Source organism: Oncorhynchus kisutch, unplaced genomic scaffold (genome assembly GCF_002021735.2).
Source record: "Oncorhynchus kisutch isolate 150728-3 unplaced genomic scaffold, Okis_V2 scaffold3072, whole genome shotgun sequence".
NCBI classification, from domain to species: Eukaryota; Metazoa; Chordata; class Actinopteri; order Salmoniformes; family Salmonidae; genus Oncorhynchus; species Oncorhynchus kisutch.
Window position 1 is genome coordinate 473,467 of NW_022265017.1, and position 23,923 is coordinate 497,389.

The following is a 23,923-nucleotide window of genomic DNA, read 5'->3' on the forward strand; positions in this document are numbered from 1 at the left end:
CCAGGAATGCACAATCCCTCCAACAGTGCTCAGACTGTCCGCAATAGGCTGAGAGAGGCTGGACTGAGGGCTTGTTGGCCTGTTGTAAGGCAGGTCCTCACCAGACATCACCAGCAACAATGTTGCCTATGGGCACAAACTCACCGTCGCTGGACCAAACAGGACTGGCAAAAAGAGCTCTTCACTGACGAGTCGCGGTTTTGTATCAACAGGGTTGATGGTCACATTCGCGTTTATCGTCAAAGGACTGAGCGTTATTTCACTAGTCCTGCATGTTGGAGCTCCAAGCCTAAGATTATCACTGTACCCTGCAATTACACCTGCAACCCTGTGCATGTGACTATTAAACAATCTGAATCTTTATTATTTTCCCCTTACCCTACCTCCTCTCCTCTAATTGGAGTAAACTAATGACAAACACAGACAAAATGTTGTGTTTGGACCAAAACAGTCCAGGACAGTAATATGTTTTACCTAACCACTAACCCTAATATAATCCTAACCTTAACCTCTAAACCTAAACCTAACTCTTGATCCTAATCCCAAAAATAGCCTTGTTACTTGTGGGGACCTGTGAAATGCACCCACTTGTCCAACTTTGTTTTTACAGTCCTTGTCAGGGCGTCTGGTCCACACAAGGATAGTAAAACCATACAAACACAAACACACACACACACACACGGCTATACTTGGACTGTGGTTTAGTACTGCATCATTCTATGTATGGTGAGGTCTCTTGTGAATAGGAAGCATTTCAGTGTAACTTGAAAATGGACGAAAGTCAGCACAGTTATATTTCTTATGTTGAGGAGTGGACCTACATTTTAAAACAGGCAAAATGTGACTAAATCCCATCACTCCTCATCAGCTGCATCATAGTGCTACTGAAGGTTCCAGTGTTCTAGACAAGAGCTCCTCCTACTGGCATCTCAACATTACTGCAGCCTCCTCTCTTCAAACTATGTCCTTATATGCATTTTGGCAGTAATATAATGCCACGGTGATATTCTGTTACACTGAATGTGTCCCAAATGGCACCCTATGTGCCCTGGTTAAAAGTAGTACACTATTTAGGGAATAGGGTGCCATTTGGTACACACACTGTTGGCCATTGTGTTTAGTACTGGTACCTAATAATAATGTCCTCAATAATGTTGGGTCAATAACAACATAATTAACTAATGAAACACAACACTGGCTAGTACTTGACCAAGTCACATTTAACACACAAACACTGATGTCTATAGTAGTATTAGCCACTATATATTCTGTTACAACTTTGGACATTCTGCTTACTCCGGACCAGACCCTGATCCCCGGCAACAGAGAGTCAAGCGAGCAGGCATCCTGACGAGATTACGTCGGTCATCAAATAGACCCCCAAATAGACCAACAAACTGGAAGAGCTCGAGACTCTCCTGTCAACAGGACCTGAATAACTGTAATATATGTTTCTCAGAGTCGTGGTTGAACGAGGACATGGATATACATCTTGTTGATTTGTCTACGCTCTTAGAAAACAAATGGTGCTATTTGGAACCTTAGAGGGTTATTTGGCTCTCCACATAGGATAACACTTTGAAGAACCCTTTATCTTTCCAGGTAGAACATTTTTGGATTCCATGTAGAACCCTTTCCACAGAGGGTTCTACATGGAACACAAAAAGGTTCTACCTGGAACCAAAAATAATTATATCTAGAACCAAAAAGGGTGCTCCTCTTTTTCAACCTCACCTGTGCTCCTCCTTTTTGAACCTCACCTGTTTTTGTTGCAACTAGGGGCAACAAAACTCTAGTTCACCTATACTCTAAACATGCATAAAAAGCCCTCCCCTTTTGGCAAATCAGACCATATCTTTATCCTCCTGCTTCCTGCCTACAAGCAAAAACAAACAGGACGTACCAGAGACACGCTCAATACAGAAGTGGTCCGATCAGGTGGATGCTCAGCTACAGGACTGTTTCACTAGCACAGACTAGAATATGTTCCGGGATTCATCCAATAACATTGAGAAATTGACCACGTCATTCACCACTTCATTAATAAGAGCATCGCCGACATGGTCACCACAGTGACCTACAGACGTACCAACCAGAAGCCATGGATTACAGGCAACATCTGCACAGAGCTAAAGGCTGGAGCTTCCGCTTTCAAGGAACGGGACGCTAATCCGGACGGTTAAAGAAATTCTGCTACAACCTCCGATGAGCAATCAAACCGGAAACGCGTCCATACAGGACTAAGGCTGAATCCTACTATGCTGGCTCTGAAGCGAGAAGCATGTGGCTGTGCTTGCAAACTATCATGGATTACAAAGGGAAATCCAGCCGCAAGCTGCCCAGCGACACAAGTCCACCAGACGAGCTACAGTAAATTACTTCTATGCTCACTTAGTCTATATTCTATCCTGATGCCTAGTCACTATACCCCTCTCTATGGGGCAGCAGGTAGCCTAGTGGTTAAGAGCGTTGGGCCAGTAAAGGTTGCTGTTTTGACTTCCTGAACTGGCAAAAGCAGTAAATTCTGCAGTTCTGCCCTTGATCAAGGCAGTTAACCCACAACAACAACTGCTCCCGTGCATCGATTACGTCCATTAACACAGCCCCGCGCACCTCTCTGATTCAGAGGGGTTGAGTTAAATGTAGAAGACACATTTCAGTTGAATGCATTCAGTTGTGCAACTGACTAGGTATCCCCCTTTCCCTTATATGTATGTACACAAACACCTCATTACCTCGTACCCCTGCACATCAACTCTGTACTGTGAAACAGTTATTTTTACTCGTTATTGATATTCGTTATTCACTCTGTATTTATTCCTTGTGTCACTATTTCCCTCAAAACATTTATACAGTGTAAGTATTCAGACCCCTTTACCTATTTATACATTTTGTTACGTTACAACCTTATTCTAAAATGGATTAAATAAACAATTTCCCTCATTCTACACAGGATGCACCATAAAGACAAAACAAAAACGTGTTTTTTAACACAAGTATTCATAACATTTGTTATGAGATTCGAAATTGAGCTCAGGTGTATCATGTTTCCATTGATCGTCCTTAACATGTGATTGGAGTCCACCTGTGGTAAATTCCTGTCTGTATAAGGTCCCACAGTTGACTATGCATGTCAGAGAAAAATACAAGCCATGACCGCGAAGGAATTGTCTGTAGAGCTCCGAGACAGGATTGGGTCGAGGCAAAGATCTGGGGAAGGGTACAAAACATGTCTGCAGCATTGAAGGTCCCCAAGAACACAGTGGCCTCCATCATTCTATAATGGAAGAGCAATCGGAGGAGAAGGGCCTTGGTCAGGTAGGTGACCAAGAACTCGATGGTCACTCTGACAGAGCTTCAGTGTAATACTACTCCTAAACACAACCCACCATCACTGTGTCTCATGTTAATACTATTCCTTAACACAACCCACCATCACTGTGTCTCATGTTAATACTACTCCTAAACACAACCCACCATCACTGTGTCTCATGTTAATACTACTCCTAAACACAACCCACCATCACTGTGTCTCATGTTAATACTACTCCTGTACACAACCACCATCACTGTGTCTCAGGTTTATACTACTCCTAAACACAACCCACCATCACTGTGTCTCATGTTAATACTACTCCTAAACACAACCCACCATCACTGTCTCATGTTAATACTACTCCTATACACAACCACCATCACTGTGTCTCAGGTTTATACTACTCCTAAAGCTCTTACGAAGAATCCACTTAATCACTCTTACTGTCACGCTTTAGGCCATTTTCAAAATGTATTGCTCTCAGAGCTCTTAAAACAGCATGCACAAGTCTTTATGTGAAACCACATGTACAATGTACATCCCATCTTTTTATAGCATACAATATATCTCTGTATTTGTCAAGGGTGCAAATCATTTTGGTCATGACTCTGTATCCAACAATCAGATTCATATGTAAAAATACATTTTCACTCACTCACTCACTCACTCACTCACTCACTCACTCACTCACTCACTCACTCACTCACTCACTCACTCACTCACTCACTCACTCACTCACTCACTCACTCACTCACTCACAGTTATACTTGACCCTGTTAAACTTACACTGTTAAACGGTTAAACAGTGAACATTGAATGGAGATCTGGGTATTACTGGTATACTCTACTGATCATGTTTTAAACATGTAAATGAATAAACTGAACTAAACTAAACACATGAAACCCCAGTCCAGGGTCAGTATTCACAAAGTGTATCAGAGTAGGAGAGCTGATCTGGGATCAGTTTAGCCTTTTAGATCATAATTATATGGACCGTCTGAGACACTTTATGAATACAGGCCCTGATGTTACAACCAGAACACAGTTCAATATAAACCAACAAGTACAAAGATACAGGAAGCCATGTGATGTTTGGATAAAAACATCAAAACTAAAACTATATTTGAAGATATTGTCAAGTGTACTTACAGAGTGAAGTGAAGGGGAGAGGTCTTGAACAGTTAGTCAACTTACTGTCACTGCGTGGAAACAAGAAGTAGTCTACTGTAAGTATTAGTAGAAGCAGGCGTAGCCTAAGTGTGAGTTCTGTGGTTGACACATTTTAAAGTAGCCTAGTCAGGGCATTAACATGCAGCAACAACATGTCACATAAGGGATGTTACTGTATCTAAATAGAAAATGGTCTAAAGTCAGCATACTGTAGTTGCATTTCTTTATATGAGGAGTGGACCTACATGTTTTACAAGAGACAAAATGTGACCCATTCCCATCACTCCTCATCAGCTGGTACTGAAGGTTCCAGAACAGATGAAAGGGGAGTATCTTTGGTTCCAGTGTTCTAGACTAGAGCTCTCCCTACTGACATCTCAACATTACTGCAGCCTCCAGGCTTCATATGTCCCTACTAGTCCAATGAAGATACACACATTTTAAGATTAAATAACATTTGAAAATGTAAATATATATATATAGAATAAACCAGGCACACATGTGAAAATACTGTGTTATTGGGAGTTATATTGAACTTGTGTTTGAATTGAGTGAACTAGTGAGCTCAGCTAGCATGTTAGCTACATGAAGTGGCTGTTATTCAGTGATAAACAAGCATTTTTGTGCATCACTCAGCTACTCTGAATGGACTGGATTGTGAACAATATGATATGCTGCCGCTGAATTACAGCAAGACCCTATAGTTAGCTTGTGAGCTAGTTAGTTACCTAACATTTAGCTATCGTAGTTAGCTAGCTAGCTAGAAACAACAGACAACAGTGAGCTGTCATTAGGCCAAGGCCAAGGCAAGCTGCTCTGTATATCCACTGTGTTCTTGTGTGAAAGAGCTGTGTTCAGCTCACTGATCTTCAGAACAACGGACCCAAAGTGAACCCTGACATGTATATAACTAAGTCTGTCTGTCTGTCTGGGATTATTGTCCTATTGTGTGTTTTTGGAAAATGACCATGAATAGTATTTCATGTAATTGGTTATTGCTTCATTATTGATATTTTATTGTGTGATTTTTTTATACATATATATTTTGTATTTTTATAATACAAAAATATTTTCGTACATAAAAAAGCATTGTTAGTTAAGCTCTTGTCAGTAATCATTTCACAGTAAGGTCTACACCTGTTGTATTCGGAGCATGTGACAAATACAATTTGATGTGATTTATGTGTCTAGGTGCTGGTCATTGCTCCCTCTGACACTGGGTTTCTGTACCTCTAAAAGTCTAAGCCGTTTGGGGGGATTCTACTAAGCTGACATATGGAAAATCGAGCACACGGCCATGCAATCTCTGTTAACAAACATTGGGAGTAGAATGGCTTTACTGAAGAGCTCAGTGACTTGCAACACGGCACCGTCATAGAATGCCACCTTATCAAGGTTTATCAAATTTCTTCAGTGCTAGAGCTGCCCCGGTCAACTGTAAGTGCTGTTATTGTCAAGTGGAAACGAATAGGAGCAACAAAAGCTCAGCCTCGAAGTCATAGGCCACACAAGTTCACAGAACAGGCCGTGTGCTGAAACGCTTAGCGCTTAACAATTGTCTGTCCTCGGTTGCAACACTCACTACTGAGTTCCAAACTTCCTCTGGAAGCAACTTCAGCACAAGAACTGTTAGTCCGGAGCTTCAGGAAATGGGTTTCCATGGCCGAGCAGCCACACTCAAGCCTAAGCTCACCATGTTCAATGCCAGGCGTCAGCTGCAGTGGTGTAAAGCAGACATTGGACTCTGGAGCAGTAGAAACGTGTTGTCTGGATTGATAAATCATGTTTCACCATCTGGCAGTCCGATGGACAAATCTGGGTTTAGCGGGTGCCTGGAGAACGCTACCTGCCCCAATATATAGGGCTAACCAATGGTGACCGTCATTCAGGGCAGAGCCCCACCTGTTTTGAGCCCCACCTGTTTAACTAAAGAAATGTTGCCTGTTTTGCATGTTATTTTGGCATTACTATGTCTCAAATATCAGTTTACAAACAATGTAAAAAAAATAATCATTGAGTTAATAAAGCCGCATACAATCATGGCCTCTTTTTTTGTTTTCTTTAGGAAGGCAGCTCCAAAATGCAGTTGTTTCAGCAAAGCTTATAGCTTTCAGTGGTGGTGGGGCAGCCAGCGGAAAATGAGGAGCGTAGGCGTGGGTAATGTTCTCTAGTCGCGCTGTGATTGGCTCAGTGTTCTGTCACTCATGGGGACACTACGTCACCACAAAATCTACAGGGAGAACTAAAAAATTTCAGGCAATTTAGGTGGTGCCATATATTTACATTAGAAGTGCCCATCCAAGAAGGCTCAAGGTCGTTGGCCTAAAATGGCGTCAAATCAAGTTAAAAACCCATAGCTTTGATTGGACTGATCATGTCCACATCATACTTTCAAAATCTTAGCTAGACAAGCTGGACAAGCAGTCATCTTCATGCATCAAGTCGGCAATCTACTGGCAAATCCTTTTCAATCCTTGTCATATGAAGAGAAATTTGAGAGAAAACGTATCGGTGCTCATCGGCCAATGGACATGAATATTACACAACAAGTTGGAAATCAACAATGAGTGGTTTGAAATGAATCAGTGGATACCTGCAAGCGTTGGGACTGTGGTCCACTCATAATGGGACTAATAAGCATTGTCCCAATAGTACAATGGAACCAATAGCATTTTCCCAAAAGTATAAACTTCTAAAGTTTAAGCTAAATAATTGAAAGCACATCTCACATAGTTGAAGGCATTTAGACAGCATTATGTTTCATCCCACCACTCACCTGGAGCCTCTCTAAGGCGACAGCGGCCATGTTGGCATTCTTGAAGTTGACAAAAGGCACATAATCTCATGCAGAACAATGATACTCCATCTCCCCACACCTACAGTAAAGGACATTGAATTAGAATGTACAACAACAAAGATTCTCATTCCAACTCAGCAGACAGAGATAAATGTAATAGTATTAGAATGTACAATAATGATGATTCTCATTCCAACTCAGCAGACAGAGATAAATGTAATAGTACTAGAATGGGGGACCGGCGGCCATTTTGAGTGAACCATTTAAAGTGTTAATGTTATGTACCTTGATGATTATCACACCATGTCAGAAACAAAGAAACTCACAGCAAGAGAAGCCTAAGCAGTGGTTGTGCAGGTAGACTAGTGGTTATGAGTGTTGGGCCAATAACAGAAAGGTTGCTGGTTCAAATACCTGAGCCAACTAGGTGAGAAAAAAACAGCCAGTGTGCCCTTGAGCAAAGCACTTAACCCTACTTACTCCTGTAAGTCTCTCTGGATAAGAGCGTCTGTTAACTAACATGTAGTTAGAGATGCAGATACAGAACTAAAACAGATAGAAATGGGGCATGATGGTCATACGTTTTGAAAAGGTCCAATATGTGTTTCTCAGTGAGGTCCATGGTGACGTCCCCCTCCCAGAGAGAGGGACAGGGGGACCTGAGGTAGGGAAGGACCATGGTCAGAATAAATCCATTACAGCAACCTTACAACAACCCAACATTATGAATGTGACCTAAATGGCACCCTATCCCCTACACAGTGCACTGTTTGACCGTGACTATGAGGCTCTGGTAGAAAATAGTGCACTATGTAGGAATAGGGTGCTATTTTGGACAGTCTATAGCTGTAGGTATATAGACTCACATTAAAGTATGTATAATTTAGATGTGGAATAAGCAAACAACAGACTGGGTGTGATTTCAGTGAACGAAGCTGGTCTGTAATGATGAGATAACCTTGTCTTAGACCTGGAGATTCATGTTAGTGAACAGGAGCTAATGTCTACACTTTAGCTCAGTGGGCTAGCATGGTCTAGAGTCACACTAACAACCCAGGTATGATAGCCAGAGTTAAACATACACATCCAGTAGAGTCCTGAGGGGAGGAGAGGTCCACCACTGGTGTCCCGAGGGAGGAGAGGTCCACCACTGGAGTCATGAGGGGATGAGAGGTCAACTACTGGAGTCCTGAGAGGGAGGAGAGGTCCACTACTAGAGTCCTGAGGAGAGGAGAGGTGAACAACTGGAGTCCTGAGAGGAGGAGAGGTCCACCACTGGAGTCATGAGGAGAGGAGAGGTCCACCACTGGAGTCCTGAGGAGAGGAGAGATCCATCACTGGAGTCCTGAGGAGAGGAGAGGTCCACCACTGGAGTCCTGAGGAGAGGAGAGGAGAGGTCCACCACTGGATTCCTGAGGAGAGGAGAGGATAGGTCCACCACTGGAGTCCTGAGGAGAGGAGAGGAGAGATCCACCACTGGAGTCCTGAGGAGAGGAGAGGAGAGGTCCACCACTGGAGTCCTGAGGGTAGGAGAGGAGAGATCCATCACTGGAGTCCTGAGGGGAGGAGAGGAGAGGTCCATCACTGGAGTCCTGAGGGGAGGAGAGGAGAGGTCCACCACTGAAGTCATGATGGGAGGAGAGGTCCACCACTGAAGTCCTGAGGGGAGGAGAGATCCACAACTGGAGTCACGAGGGGAGGTGAGGTCCACAACTGGAGTCCTGAGGGGAGGAGAGGTCCACCACTGGAGTCATGAGGAGAGGAGAGGTCCACCACTGGAGTCATGAGGAGAGGAGAGGTCCACCACTGAAGTCATGATGGGAGGAGAGATCCACAACTGGAGTCACGAGGGGAGAAGAGGTACAACACTGGAGTCGTGAGGGGAGGAGAGGTCCACAACTGGAGTCCTGAGGGGAGGAGAGGTCCAACACTGGAATCCTGAGGGGAGGAAAGGTCCACCACTGGAGTCATGAGGGGAGGAGAGATCCAACACTGGAGTCCTGAGGAGAGGAGAGGTCCAACACTGGAATCCTGAGGGGAGGAAAGGTCCAACACTGGAATCATGAGGGGAGTAGAGGTACAACACTGGAATCCTGAGGGGAGGAGAGGTCCATGACTGGAATCCTGAGGGGAGGAGAGGTCCACCACTGGAGTCATGAGGGGAGGAGAGGTCCTCCATCAGGAAACATTGTAGCTAAACCTCACAGTAAATCAATGTTAGATGTACAGCATGTATTTCTTTATTGTTGAAGTGTCTTGATTAAATCAGAAATCAAACTCCTGTAATAGTGGCTATGCTCCTTGTGGTGGGGTCTGGTAGTGCAGTCTGTGTATACTATGCCCCTGTGGTGGGGTCTGGTAGTGCAGTATGTATATACTATGCCTCTGTGGTGGGGTCTGGTTGTGCAGTCTGTATATACTATGCCCCCTGTGGTGGGGTCTGGTAGTGCAGTCTGTATATACTATGCCCCTGTGGTGGGGTCTTGTAGTGCAGCCTGTATATACTATGCCCCTTGTGGTGGGGTCTGGTACTGCAGTCTGTATATACTATGCCCCCTGTGGTGGGGTCTGGTAGTGCAGTCTGTGTATACTATGCCCCCTGTGGTGGGGTCTGGTAGTGCAGTCTGTATATACTATGCCCCTGTGGTGGGGTCTGGTAGTGCAGCCTGTATATACTATGCCCCTTGTGGTGGGGTCTGGTAGTGCAGTCTGTATATACTATGGCGGGGAGACAGACAGAGAGACAGACACATGTTTTTAATATACAATTATAATTAATATAACATGTAAAAAACTGCAAATGCTTAAATGTATGTAATGTACTGATTACATTTCTTTTTATGAAAGAAAACAATATAGGATTACGTAATATAAAACATACAAATAAGTAATAATGTCTGACAGCAATACAAAGTAAATCATTAAACACATCAGGAGAAACTTGGCCCAAAAGCTACAAAAATAATAGAAAGCTGTTATCAATATTATCCACATTAGTTACTGAGGAAAGTAGTACTATTGATGTTATAAAACATCTGTATATGGCAAAACCCCATAGAAACAGATCAGAAATGTCATCTTAAACTACAGATAGGAAACAGATTGGGACACAAGAAAAAATATGGAAATGGGAAAATCCCATTGAAAAAAAGCAGCAGCATAACCCATCCCATTTATCATCATAATAAGAACATTACAAATATATTCCACCATTTACTCAAAGCTAAAGTTCATGGTCTGGAAAACCATCTAGATATGGTTGCAAGAGAATAGAGGTGAGGCCTGGCTTTGGATTGGAACCGTAGCTCTTTAGTCCAGCTTCTGTGGTGAATCTCTTCAGTCCAGCTTCTGTGGTGATTCTCTTCAGTCCAGGTTCTGTGGTGGTTCTTTTCAGTAAAGGATCTGTGGTGGTTCTCTTCAGTTGATGTTCTGAGGTACTTTCCTTCAGTCCAGGTTCTGTGGTGGTTCTCTTCAGTGCAGGTTCTGTGGTGGTTCTCTTCAGTGGGAGGGTCCCCTCACATTCTGAAAGAAGATACTGAATTAGCAATTTACACTCCCACTAAAATGTTTATGGACACACACACACACTTACTGCCAGGGTGTCATACTCTGGTGATATGGTCTTCATGTTCAGAGGTGTGTACATGTCACTGTTGGGGTCACTGTTAGGGTCAGCATGGACATTCTGTGGACAGAAAGAGAGAGAGAGAGTGAGAAAGAGAGAGGGAAAGATATATATTGAGAGGGAAAGATATAGGGAGAGTAGGAGAGGGAGAGAGAGAGGAAATGCATGTGTTCTTTGAAACAGTCTTTCCATCATTTTCTATAAACACATTAAAGTACTGTATAAAACACAAACAATCCAAATGTATTATAAGAGACTTACTGCCAGAGTGTCGTAGTCAGGGGACATGGTCCTCATGTTCAGACCTGTGTACGTGTCACTGTTACAGTCAGGGCGGACACTCTGTGGAGAGGGAGAGAGAGAGAGAGAGAGAGAGAGAGAGAGAGAGAGAGAGAGAGAGAGAAAGAGAGAGAGAGAGAGAGAGAGAGAGAGAGAGAGAGAGAGAGAGAGAGAGAGAGAGAGAAAGAGAGAGAGAGAGAGAGAGAGAGAGAGAGAGAGAGAGAGAGAGAGAGAGAGAAAACAATGAAAATAGTATCAAAGAGACTGTAGTGAAACAGTAAATTAGTTGTAACTCAGGGTTTCCCAAACTCGGAGCTGGGGCTCCCTCTGGGTGCACGTTTTGTTTTTTGCCCTAACACTACACGGGGGGGGGGGGGGTGCCATGGTGTAACTAATAACTGATATAATCACCTGTGTGTCTGTTGACGCATCACTTCCTCCTGTGAAACTCCTGTAAAGAGGGACAGAGTGAGTTCTGCTCTCTACTGACCTCTAGTGGAAGTTGATATGTTACTAATACAGTTTAGCAGTTAAGGGCGTTGGGCAAATAAATACATTTATGAATGAATTAAGTTTGTAACAAATCAGAGTGTTAAGGTGAAGGAATAATACAAATATCAGTTTTCCTTCTTTACTCACCTGAAACACATGAGTCCAGAGAGACAGAGGATGAGAACCAGAACAACCACTATGATTCCTACAGCTGCAGTCAGAACTGAGGTCTGTTTCCCTAAAATAAAAAATGGATGATATGAGTACATGTTATTATGAAGTGAAAACGAATATACAGCAATACAGGACATTAATGTAATACTTGTATATAGAAGCCTATGTATAGTTATAAACCAATGTGTAATGAGGCAAACTAGAAGAAGATACCTTGAAACATCATTTCTTATTGAACATCATTTTGTATTGAAGTATTGAAGATGAAACTTTACCTGCTACAATGATCATCAGAGCTGTAGAGTTCATAGATCCTCTTCCATTCTGGGCCTCACAGTAATATTCTCCTCTGTCCTCAGAGCTGATGTTAATGATGCTGTAACTCTGTCCTGATGCTTTTGGTGAGGTTACGTTCTTCTTGTACCAGGTGTATTTGTCCACAGGTGGGTTGGCATCACTGCTGCAGGTCAGAGTCACTGAACTGCCCTCCACTATTTCACCAGAGGGACTGACTGACACTGAGGTGTTCCTTGGAGCATCTAGTAAAGGAGAATATGTCAGAGGGTCAGGACTGTAGTATACTACCTCAAATGACGTCATGTCAAAAATAAATCATATCTAAAGTCAGAGAACTATCTAAAACTATCACTTACTAAAACTATCACTTACTAAAACTATCACTCACTTATCTAAGACTATCACTCACTAAAACTATCACTCACTTATCTAAAACTATCACTTACTAAAACTATCACTCACTTATCTAAAACTATCACTTACTAAAACTATCACTCACTTATCTAAAACTATCACTTACTAAAACTATCACTCACTTACTAAAACTATCACTCACTAAACTAAAACTATCACTCACTTATCTAAAACTCTCACTTACACAAAACATGAACAATAATAATACACTTTAGGACTTGAGTGTCTCTACTAAACTATTCTTCAAGTGTCTGAGGTACTGAACATTGTCACTATAGACATGCATATATCTATGACATTGTCTGTCATTTCTATGTAATGATGAATATGTAGAGATAAAGCAGTAATACTCTTCTCATTGATGTAAAGTTTTTGATGCTTTCTAAGTAAAATAGTAGATTAATTCATACTTACACACTGCAGGAGAGTGGAGGTCCTCATGGTGTTCTACAGCACAGGAGTAACTGTCCGCAGAATGACCCAACACTACTAGGGTATTACTAGAGTATTGTTGGGAAGTGGGCTCATCTAGACGTTGTCCGTTCTTGTACCAGATGTAGGTGGGGTTGTCAGTCAGAGTACAGGTGGTGATACAGGTCAGTGTCTTCTGTCCCTCTGCAGCAGGAGTCACTTTCACCTGCAGACCTGAAACAATATGTATAAAACCACATACACCTCTGTGTTAACAGGATGGTTCATATATTTATCCTGTAATTCATTATGATTTACAGTTGTATCATACAGTGTAGTATTACCTGTGACAGACAGACTTGTTCCTGGGAAACTATGACCCCAGTCAATGTTGTTTGTTTTAAAAGTGAAGCGAAACTCAGCTGAGTCCTCCTCTCTCAGATCTGTGATTCTCAGGGTGAAGGGATCTCTGTATGTTCCAGTGTACTCCACACGACCTGCATACCCTGGGTCTGTGGTTAGGTCTTCAGGGGTCGACTTATCACTTCTAAACCAGAATGATGATGTGGTGGAATAATAACCAACATAAGTACAGGATATGTCCACTGTTGACCCCTTCAAGACACAGATTCTCCTCTTGGTGTAAGTCACTCTGTTGCAGCTCTGACCCTGAACACCTGAAACACAGTGACATAACAAGAGGTCAGCTAGATTGTATTCTCAGTTCTATCTAGAAATGCTAACATTTCTCATATTACAAAATGAAACCAACACAGATATACATTGTATACAGTTTTACAGTGATGTATTAGGGATTTATTTAGTTTTTGTTTAGGGGAGGATTGTGTGTTTTTTTACATTCAGTCCAGGATTTCCACATCCGGCTTCTTCACCTGCAGGATCATCTGAGAACAGCCACCCAGACAGCTGATGAAACCGAGGAGTAATTCTGTCTGTGATAAAGCCATTTTGTTGGGAAAACCTCAGTCTGATTGGCTGGGCCTGGCTCCCCAGTGGGTGGGCCTATGCCCTCCCAAGCCCACCCATGGTTGTGACCCTGCCCAGTCATGTGAAATCCATAGATTAGGACCTAATGAATATACAGTATTTCAACTGACTGATTACCTTATATGAACTGTAACTCAGTAAAATGGTTGAAATTGTTGCACGTTGCGTTTATATGTTTGTTCAGTATAATTGTATATGTATTTATGTAAAACATAGGGACCACAATGGATATAAGTCCCCAACTTTATTGTACAATCCTTTAAAACAACAATCCTGGTCACTTAAAATAATATGGTTTATATATGTATTTCTTTAACTGACAAATAAAATCAATCAGTCAATCAATCCAAACTGAGCAGCAGCCATTTGATGAACGGAAAGAGACATTAGTTACAAAACACCAACAAGTTGAATGACATTCAGAGATTGTCAGGCCTTCAATACTGGGTAAGACTACAAGGTAGGGAGGGATGTATTCTCTGTTTGTCCAGATTTACATTGTCTATTTATTGTGGTGTTGAAAACACAAACCATGACATTGAAGTGCCTGAAGTCAGTATGCTTTGTTTATTGGCTGTGTGCTGCATTGGAACAGAAACCTGTTGGTGGAAAATGTGTTGCATATATTTTGTATATGATCACAGTGTAATAGAACAGGCAGGTTGAGCTTGTCTGTGGTGGTCGGGAACCCTCAACCTTCTGGCCCGTAGCCCTGCGTGGCATCGATCAGGCCACAAAAGCAGGCTAAAGTGGCAAAGTCGGTATTCACGTTTATAAATGCAGGTCGCTACAGTTATTCTGATTTGTGGTCGAAAATATTATTTTGAGTTAATTCTATGAGGGGGAGGGTGTTCAATTTATTTTAAAGTACAAGGGGAGGGTCAAGTGAAAAAATGTACACTTTGAAGACCAGTCCCGTCCCGTTCCACAGTAAATTTCAATCTGTCCCTTATTAATAAATAAACACTCACAAACTGCAGGAGAGAGGAGATCCTCATGGCCTTTTACAGCACAGGAGTAACTGTCTTCATAGTTACTGGAGACTGGGTCTTTGTACTGGGGGGAGGTGCTCTCATCTAGATGTTGTCCGTTCTTGTACCAGATATAGATGGGGTTGTCAGTCAGAGTACAGGTGGTGCTACAGGACAGTGTCTTATACTCTGACCTCCATTTAGGAGTCACCTCCACCTGAGAACCTGAATTAAAGGAGAGCAAAAAAAGAGTATATGGTTCAGAATTGGTTTGAGTTAATTATTAACATCATGACTCTTCAAACCTTTATAATGTGCAGTGTTACCTGTGACAGTCAAAGATGTTCCAGGGAAGCTGTACCCCCATCTTGCCTTATCAGTTGTAAATCTGAACTTGTACTCAGTTGAGTCACTTTCTCTCAGGTCTGTGATTCTCAGGGTGGAGTCCTTTTCTGTTTGTCGATGGTTTTCCACACGATCTACATACTCTGGGTTCAGGCTCAGGTCTTTAGTGACACCAGACTCCCATTTGTTGAACCAGGACACTTCTGTGACGTTATACCAACTGGGATGTGTGTAAAAGCAGGATATGTCCACTGTTGACCCTTTCAAAGCACAGATACTCTGATGGGTGTAAGTCACATTCATACAGCTCTCACCCACAACACCTGAAACAAAATGTAACTGATCAATTCCTGAAACCAAAATGAGACTCAATGTTTTAGATGTATTGGACAGGTTCATTTTGAATAATAAACAATATATATATTGACATACATCTATAAAACTGTTTATCATTCCAATATATCTAGTTAAGAATATTGACAGAGAAATTAAAACCATTCTTATTTGTTCCAAATGATACCACATAAAATACTAGTTTCATTCATACTCACACACTGCAGGAGAATGGAGATTATCGTGGCCATTTACAGCACAGGAGTAACTGTCTCCATAGTTACTGGAGACTGAGTCTTTGTACTGGGGGGAGGTGCTCTCATCTAGACGTTGTCCGTTCTTGTACCAGATGTAGGTGGGGTTGTCAGTCAGAGTACAGGTGGTGATACAGGTCAGTGTCTTCTGTCCCTCTGCAGCAGGAGTCACCTTCACCTGCAGACCTGAAACAATATGTATAAAACCACATACACCTCTGTGTTAACAGGATGGTTCATATATTCATCCTGTAATTCATTATGATTTACAGTTGTATCATACAGTGTAGTATTACCTGTGACAGACAGACTTGTTCCTGGGAAACTATGACCCCATTCAATGTTGTTTGCTTTAAAAGTGAAGCGATACTCAGCTGAGTCCTCCTCTCTCAGATCTGTGATTCTCAGGGTGAAGGGACCTCTGTATGTTCCAGTGTACTCCACACGACCTGCATACCCTGGGTCTGTGGTTAGGTCTTCAGGTGTCGACTTATCACTTCTAAACCAGAATGATGATGTGGCGTAATAATAACCAACATAAGTACAGGATATGTCCACTGTTGACCCCTTCAAGACACAGATTCTCCTCTTGGTGTAAGTCACTCTGTTGCAGCTCTGACCCTGAACACCTGAAACACAGTGACATAACAAGAGGTCAGCTAGATTGTATTCTCAGTTCTATCTAGAAATGCTAACATTTCTCATATTACAAAATGAAACCAACACAGATATACATTGTATACAGTTTTACAGTGATGTATTAGGGATTTATTTAGTTTTTGTTTAGGGGAGGATTGTGTGTTTTTTTACATTCAGTCCAGGATTTCCACATCCGGCTTCTTCACCTGCAGGATCATCTGAGAACAGCCACCCAGACAGCTGATGAAACCGAGGAGTAATTCTGTCTGTGATAAAGCCATTTTGTTGGGAAAACCTCAGTCTGATTGGCTGAGCCTGGCTCCCCAGTGGGTGGGCCTATGCCCTCCCAAGCCCACCCATGGTTGTGGCCCTGCCCAGTCATGTGAAATCCATAGATTAGGACCTAATGAATATACAGTATTTCAACTGACTGATTACCTTATATGAAATGTAACCCAGTAAAATGGTTGAAATTGTTGCACATTGCGTTTATATTTTTGTTCAGTATAATTGTATATGTATTTATGTAAAACACAGGGACCACAATGGATATAAGTCCCCAACTTTATTGTACAATCCTTTAAAACAACAATCCTGGTCACTTAAAATAATATGGTTTATATATGTATTTCTTTAACTGACAAATAAAATCAATCAGTCAATCAATCCAAACTGAGCAGCAGCCATTTGATGAACGGAAAGAGACATTAGTTACAAAACACCAACAAGTTGAATGACATTCAGAGATTGTCAAGCCTTCAATACTGGGTAAGACTACAAGGTAGGGAGGGATGTGTTCTCTGTTTGTCCAGATTTACATTGTCTATTTATTGTGGTGTTGAAAACACAAACCATGACATTGAAGTGCCTGAAGTCTGTATGCTTTGTTTATTGGCTGTGTGCTGCATTGGAACAGAAACCTGTTGGTGGAAAATGTGTTGCATATATTTTGTATATGATCACAGTGTAATAGAACAGGCAGGGTGAGCTTGTCTGTGGTGGTCGGGAACCCTCAACCTTCTGGCCCGTAGCCCTGCGTGGCATCGATCAGTCGGTATTCACGTTTATAAATGCAGGTCGCTACAGTTATTCTTATTTGTGTTCGTAAACATGATTTTGAGTTAATTCTATGAGGGGGAGGGTGTTCAATTTATTTTACAGTACAAGGGGAGGGTCATGTGAAAATATTTTAAACTTTGAAGACCAGTCCTGTCCCGACCCACAGTAAATGTCAATCTGTCCCTTAATAAATAAACACTCACAAACTGCAGGAGAGTGGAGATCCTCATGGCCTTTTACAGCACAGGAGTAACTGTCTTCATAGTCATTGGAGACTGAGTATTTGTACTTGGGGGAGGTGCTCTCATCTAGATGTTGTCCGTTCTTGTACCAGATGTAGGTGGGGTTGTCAGTCAGAGTACAGGTGGTGATACAGGTCAGTGTCTTGTCCTGATGTCCTCCAGTCACCTTCACCTGAAGACCTGGAGAAAAAACAATATCACTGTAAATCCCTTTATCACTGACGTGTCACTCTAATACAAAGATGGAGGAAATCCTATGTTATACAGAGATAACTACAAACCAAGACATTTATCCTGAACTAAATTAAATTCAACAGTTTAACTATATTGAATGTAACTGTACCTGTGACAGACAGAGTGACTCCAGGACTTCCAGAATATTTCCCTCCTTCCTGATCTGTTAGTAATCTGAACTTGTACGTAGCTGAGTCTCTCTCTCTCAAGTCTGTGATTTTCAGGGTACATTCTTTCTTCTTATCTCCATGATACTCCAGATGACCTGCATACTCTGGGTCCTGACCTAGATCTTCAGGTTCTATACCAGCCTCCATTTTAGTGAACCAGAAGGTTGTTGTGACTTTATGACCACTGGGATATGTGTAAGAGCAGAACAGATCCACTGTTGACCCCTTCAAGGTACAGATACTCTGAGTGGTGTATGTAACACTCCAGCCATCCTGACCCAGTACCACTGAAACACAGTTAGACATCACAATGGTATCAGAATTAGAACAAGGTATTTGGCTCACACTCACACTGTTTAGGGTTTGTCCACACTTTGTTGCCAAATTGGAAACCACAGATAATCATCACTCAGTGAGGTGTGAAACATAACTATTTAAAGTGAAGTGGAGATGCCTAACAGAACACAAGCAAATGTAATACAAATGTCTGTAGATTGACCAACGTATAAGTTATGAATGAGACCATACCTGTCACAGACCAGAGAAAGACCACCAACACACTTCCTGCTGTTCTCAAGACCATTGTTGCATCTCCCACCCTGCAGTCTTAGAAACATGAACAACAACTCACTCTATAGCTGGTGATTAACTCCACCTGATACATTGAAGTAGAAACTGTAACTGGGGTACAGGACCTCATTACTGAAAATGAACCAGGCTCATATTGTGTTGTGTTGTATTGTGCAATATGGTTGTCTATGTGAATACTGTCTGTCTGTAAGTCTATTGCACTATGTATGTAATGTGTGTGATGTGTTGCATGTCTGTCTATGTCTGTCTACTTAAACTGACATGATGCAAAAATAAATATTACAGGAGTTACTAATATATACAGGAGTCATCATCATTGTAAACAACATAAACAACAACCACTTATTGACCAGATGTGTAGAACTGTAAACACATATTTCTACATTGATTGTTCTGAAGCTGTTTTATTCTCAGAACCCCAAATATAGGAGGATAAATGTTCAATCCTCTACGGTCCGTCAAGCTGTACAGCAGCCTAAAGACTGACCACCAGGTTCAATGACAGCTCCTATCCCCAAGCTGTGAGGATAAACAGCCAGTGACTAAAGAATGACCACCAGGTTCAATGACAGCACCTATCCCCAAGCTGTGAGGATAAACAGCCAGTGACTAAAGAATGACCACCAGGTTCAATGACAGCACCTATCCTCAAGCTGTGAGGCTAAACAGCCAGTGACTAAAGAATGACCACCAGGTTCAATGACAGCACCTATCCTCAAGCTGTGAGGCTAAACAGCCAGTGACTTTCACTCTCTCTCTCTCTCTCTCACACACACACACACACACACACACACACACAAATTATACATTACCCTCAAGTATTTGACTAATGACTAAAAACAAATAACCAAAAACTATATTTCAAGATATTGTCAAGAGTAGTTCCAGAGTGAAGTGAAGAGGAGAGGTCTTGTACAGTGAGTCAACTGTCTGGTAGTGAGTGAAAACAAGAAGTAAGTGTTGAAACCTTATAAAAGCAGTCAGAACACAAGTAGTGGATGCAGAACTGTCCTTCCTGTTTAGTAAAGACATTAACATGGCAACCAGACCAACACACCAGAAAAGGGCTGTTACTGTAATAGAACAGAAATGGTGTAAAAGACAAGTCTGGGCATATATTTATTTTATTTAAAAAATGTGTCAATTTTCACTGTGGTCTTTTATACTACAGACAGAACCATGTAAACAATGTGTTGACTATACTATTTATAACATTATCATTTTAATGACCTACCTTGCCCTTCTGAGTTCTGAATATACAGGTCAAAGTTCATTGATGTTATTCAATTAGAACCCATTCCATTTAAACACCCATGACCATCACTCCTCATCAGCTGCATCAAAGTGGTACTGAAGGTTCAGTGTTCTAGACTAGCGCTCCACCTACTGGCATCGCTACATTACTGCAGCCCCCAGTCCTCATGATGTCCTCATTCATTTGGGAAGAAATAGGAATAAATTGAATGATGTTCCTGTCATTCCAGCCATTATAATGAGCCCATCCTCCTGTATACCAGCCTCCTCTGTTGTACAGTACTGGTAGAAGCTGTATCTAGGAGAGGCATGATTGAACATCACCATAGCCTGCTGTACTGACTGTGTGGTCTATTGTAGTCTGCTGTCCATACATATTGCCATTTACTTATCAAAAGCAATGTACAGTCTTTGAGCCATGTTCTACAAACTGAGCCACAGAGGAACATATTCTGAATAGTCTAGAGTGCAGATATAGATTTCTGATATGATTCAGGAGGTCTGTGAGAGGACAGATAGGAAAGTAGAACAGGGAAGTGACACTGAGTGTGTGCATCTAAACCAACAAAACCACAACCCACCATCACTGTCTCATGTTAATACTACTCCTAAACACAACCCACCATCACTGTCTCATGTTAATACTACTCCTAAACACAACCCACCATCACTGTCTCATGTTAATACTACTCCTAAACACAACCCACCATCACTGTGTCTTAGGTTAATACTACTCCTAAACACAACCCACCATCACTGTGTCTTAAGTTAATACTACTCCTAAACACAACCCACCATCACTGTGTCTTAGGTTCATACTACTCCTAAACACAACCCACCATCACTGTGTCTCATGTTAATACTACTCCTAAACACAACCCACCATCACGGTGTCTCATGTTAATACTACTCCTATACACAACCCACCATCACTGTGTCTCAGGTTTATACTACTCCTAAACACAACCCACCATCACTGTGTCTCATGTTAATACTACTCCTATACACAACCACCATCACTGTGTCTCAGGTTTATACTACTCCTAAAGCTCTTACGAAGAATCCACTTAATCACTCTTACTGTCATGCTTTAGGCCATTTTCAAAATGTATTGCTCTCAGAGCTCTTAAAACAGCATGCACAAGTCTTTATGTGAAACCACATGTACAATGTACACCCCATCTTTTTATAGCATACAATATATCTCTGTATTTGTCAAGGGTGCAAATAATTTTGGTCATGACTCTGTATCCAACAATCAGATTCATATGTAAAAATACATTTACACTCACTCACTCACTCACTCACTCACTCACTCACTCACACACTCACACACTCACTCACTCACTCACTCACTCACTCACTCACTCACTCACTCACTCACTCACTCACTCACTCACTCACTCACTCACAGTTCTACTTGACCCTGTTAAACTTACACTGTTAAACGGTTAAACAGTGAACATTGAATGGAGATCTGGGTATTACTGGTATACTCTACTGATCATGTTTTAAACATGTAAATGAATAAACTGATCTAAACTAAACACATCAAAACACAGTCCAGGGTCAGTATTCACAAAGTGTATCAGAGTAGGAGAGCTGATCTGGGATCAGTTTAGCCTTTTAGATCATAATTATATGGACCGTCTGAGACACTTTATGAATACAGGCCCTGATGTTACAACCAGAACACAGTTCAAAATAAACCAACAAGTACAAAGATACAGGAAGTCATGTGATGTTTGGATAAAAACATCAAAACTAAAACTATATTTCAAGATATCGTCAAGTGTACTTACAGAGTGAAGTGAAGGGGAGAGGTCATGAACAGTTAGTCAACGTACTGTCACTGCGTGGAAACATGAAGTAGTCTACTGTAAGTGTTAGTAGAAGCAGGCGTAGCCTAAGTGTGAGTTCTGTGGTTGACACATTTTAAAGTAGCCTAGTCAGGGCATTAACATGCAGCAACAACATGTCACATAAGGGATGTTACTGTATCTAAATAGAAAATGGTCTAAAGTCAGAATACTGTAGTTGCATTTCTTTATATGAGGAGTGGACCTACATGTTTTACAAGAGACAACATGTGACCCATTCCCATCACTCCTCATCAGCTGGTACTGAAGGTTCCAGAACAGATGAAAGGGGAGTATCTTTGGTTCCAGTGTTCTAGACTAGAGCTCTCCCTACTGACATCTCAACATTACTGCAGCCTCCAGGCTTCATATGTCCCCAGTAGTCTGATGAAAATATACAAAATAGAAGGTAAGATAACATTTGAAAAAGTAAAATGTATAGAGAACTAACCAGGCACGCACATAGAAACACTGTGATATTGGGACTTATGTTGAACTGACATTTCAATTGAGCGAACAAGTGAGCTCAGCTAGCTTGTTAGCTACATGAAGATTTTTCCTAAATAAACTAGCATTTCTCTGCATCACACAGCTATTCTGAATGGACTGGATTGTGAACAATATGATGCGCTGCTGCTGAATTACAGCAAGACCCCATAGTTAACTAGTGAGCTAGTTAGTGAGCCTACTTTTAGCTACCAACATTAGCTAGCTAGGAACAACAGACAACAGTGAGCTGTCATTAGGCCAAGGCCAAGGCAAGCTGCTCTGTATATCCACTGTGTGCTTGTGTGAAAGAGATGTCTTCAGCTCTCTGATCTTCAGAACAACGGACCCAAAGTGAACCCTGACATCCATATAACTGTCTGTCTTTCTGTCTGTCTGGGATTATTGTGTCTTATTGTGTCTTATTGTGTCTTATTGTGTCTTATTGTGTCTTATTGTGTCTGAGTGATGTGTGTCTGAGTGATGTGTGTCTGAGTGATGTGTGTCTGAGTGATGTGTGTCTGAGTGATGTGTGTCTGAGTGATGTGTGTCTGAGTGATGTGTGTCTGAGTGATGTGTGTCTGAGTGATGTGTGTCTGAGTGATGTGTGTCTGAGTGATGTGTGTCTGAGGGATGTGTGTCTGAGTGATGTGTGTCTGAGTGATGTGTGTCTGAGTGATGTGTGTCTGAGTGATGTGTGTCTGAGTGATGTGTGTCTGAGTGATGTGTGTCTGAGTGATGTGTGTCTGAGTGATGTGTGTCTGAGTGATGTGTGTCTGAGTGATGTGTGTCTGAGTGATGTGTGTCTGAGTGATGTGTGTCTGAGTGATGTGTGTCTGAGTGATGTGTGTCTGAGTGATGTGTGTCTGAGTGATGTGTGTCTGAGTGATGTGTGTCTGAGTGATGTGTGTCTGAGTGATGCGTGTCTGAGTGATGCGTGTCTGAGTGATGCGTGTCTGAGTGATGGTGTCTGAGTGATGCGTGTCTGAGTGATGCGTGTCTGAGTGATGCGTGTCTGAGTGATGCGTGTCTGAGTGATGCGTGTCTGAGTGATGCGTGTCTGAGTGATGCGTGTCTGAGTGATGCGTGTCTGAGTGATGCGTGTCTGAGTGATGCGTGTCTGAGTGATGCGTGTCTGAGTGATGCGTGTCTGAGTGATGCGTGTCTGAGTGATGCGTGTCTGAGTGATGCGTGTCTGAGTGATGCGTGTCTGAGTGATGCGTGTCTGAGTGATGCGTGTCTGAGTGATGCGTGTCTGAGTGATGCGTGTCTGAGTGATGCGTGTCTGAGTGATGCGTGTCTGAGTGATGCGTGTCTGAGTGATGCGTGTCTGAGTGATGCGTGTCTGAGTGATGCGTGTCTGAGTGATGCGTGTCTGAGTGATGCGTGTCTGAGTGATGCGTGTCTGAGTGATGCGTGTCTGAGTGATGCGTGTCTGAGTGATGCGTGTCTGAGTGATGCGTGTCTGAGTGATGCGTGTCTGAGTGATGCGTGTCTGAGTGA

The 23,923-nt window shown here is 42.1% G+C and overlaps 2 protein-coding genes across 23 annotated transcripts in view; both read right to left on the bottom strand.

Moving 5' to 3' along the window:
* The window catches only part of LOC109878241 (uncharacterized), a 205,849-nt gene that overhangs the window by 50,857 nt on the left and 131,069 nt on the right, over positions 1–23,923 (bottom strand). For 18 of the 22 annotated variants that reach the window (XM_031820161.1, XM_031820149.1, XM_031820155.1 and 15 more), the window contains 6 exons: positions 16,183–16,515; positions 15,851–16,072; positions 15,281–15,622; positions 14,955–15,179; positions 13,320–13,652; positions 12,979–13,209 (listed from right to left, as the gene is read on the bottom strand). In XM_031820161.1, the coding sequence (XP_031676021.1) occupies positions 12,979–13,209; positions 13,320–13,652; positions 14,955–15,179; positions 15,281–15,622; positions 15,851–16,072; positions 16,183–16,515 (1,686 nt within the window). Of the gene's footprint in view, positions 1–10,023; positions 10,806–10,875; positions 10,969–11,169; positions 11,251–11,598; positions 11,639–11,826; positions 11,918–12,128; positions 12,393–12,978; positions 13,210–13,319; positions 13,653–14,954; positions 15,180–15,280; positions 15,623–15,850; positions 16,073–16,182; positions 16,516–23,923 lie in introns of those variants that run through there. The other 4 variants (XM_031820162.1, XM_031820169.1, XM_031820165.1 and 1 more) reach the window with 4 other exon arrangements.
* On the bottom strand, positions 17,067–20,741 carry LOC116371290 (uncharacterized). The gene is made up of 4 exons (XM_031820182.1): positions 20,056–20,741; positions 18,759–18,836; positions 18,170–18,517; positions 17,067–18,006 (listed from the first exon to the last, which is right to left on the bottom strand). The coding sequence occupies exons 1-4, from the start codon at positions 20,093–20,095 to the stop codon at positions 17,681–17,683; spliced, it is 792 nt and encodes a 263-aa protein (XP_031676042.1). The 5' UTR covers positions 20,096–20,741; the 3' UTR covers positions 17,067–17,680.